The 760-nt window shown below is 52.1% G+C and overlaps 1 protein-coding gene across 1 annotated transcript; it reads right to left on the bottom strand.

Moving 5' to 3' along the window:
- Positions 1-3: 3 nt before the first annotated feature.
- LOC107735369 (high-affinity lysophosphatidic acid receptor-like) lies at positions 4-753 on the bottom strand (the record flags this gene model as incomplete). Its single annotated transcript, XM_016547072.1, has 1 exon — positions 4-753. A coding segment is annotated over one exon (750 nt), but the record flags the coding sequence as incomplete, so codon positions are not given.
- Between the last annotated feature and the right edge of the window lie 7 nt (positions 754-760).

Raw genomic sequence — 760 nt, 5'->3', positions numbered from 1 at the left:
GCTGAGGTAGAAGCGTCTACTGAACACCGCCAGCAGACTCACCACCGTATGTGGCAGCCAACACACGGAGAAGCCAATGAACAGGATGAGGATGGTGGTGAAGGCCCTGGTTTTAAAACTCATGTCCACGTTGACTTGGGGTCGCTGCAGACCGGTTAAACCCAACTTGCTGACATGGTTAATAGCGACGCTGCCTTCGCTGGTGTGATTATGGATGCGCAGCGCATTGCGTCGAACCGTGTTGAGAATACACAGATAGGAATACAACATCACACCGAATGGAACAAAAAACACAGCGACAGCAAGCAGAACCGCGTAACCCCGTTCCGCCAGCGATTCACTGTATCCCAGAATGCACTGCGGTACTTGTGCTCCAATCGCTGCCGTCCTCCAGCCGACCACAGACGGTAGGGACACACAAAGTGACAGAGCCCATGACGCGGCAATAAGAATTTTCGCCCGATGGGGTGTCAGCTTGTCCTGCCGCTGAACTATAATGAGGAACCGATCGACGCTGATGATCAGAAGTATAGACACACCTTCTAGAACAAACAGCCAGTAAAGCATGACGGATGTGCGGCAGAATCCCACTCCGAAGCTCCAGTCCGTAGTTGCGAGAGTGACGGCAGTGAATGGCATGCATAGCAGCGACAGCATGATGTCTGAAAAAGCCAGTGTGGCCAGGAGCAGATTAATCGCTGAACGCATGGCTGGTTTCTGATACACTATCAGACACACAATGGCATTGCCAAGAAAACCA

This window comes from Sinocyclocheilus rhinocerous, unplaced genomic scaffold (genome assembly GCF_001515625.1).
Source record: "Sinocyclocheilus rhinocerous isolate Xijiao unplaced genomic scaffold, SAMN03320098_v1.1 C36010036, whole genome shotgun sequence".
Classification (NCBI taxonomy): domain Eukaryota; kingdom Metazoa; phylum Chordata; class Actinopteri; order Cypriniformes; family Cyprinidae; genus Sinocyclocheilus; species Sinocyclocheilus rhinocerous.
The sequence above is the reverse complement of the archived record's forward strand: the minus strand, read 5'-3'. Positions and strand labels throughout refer to the sequence as shown.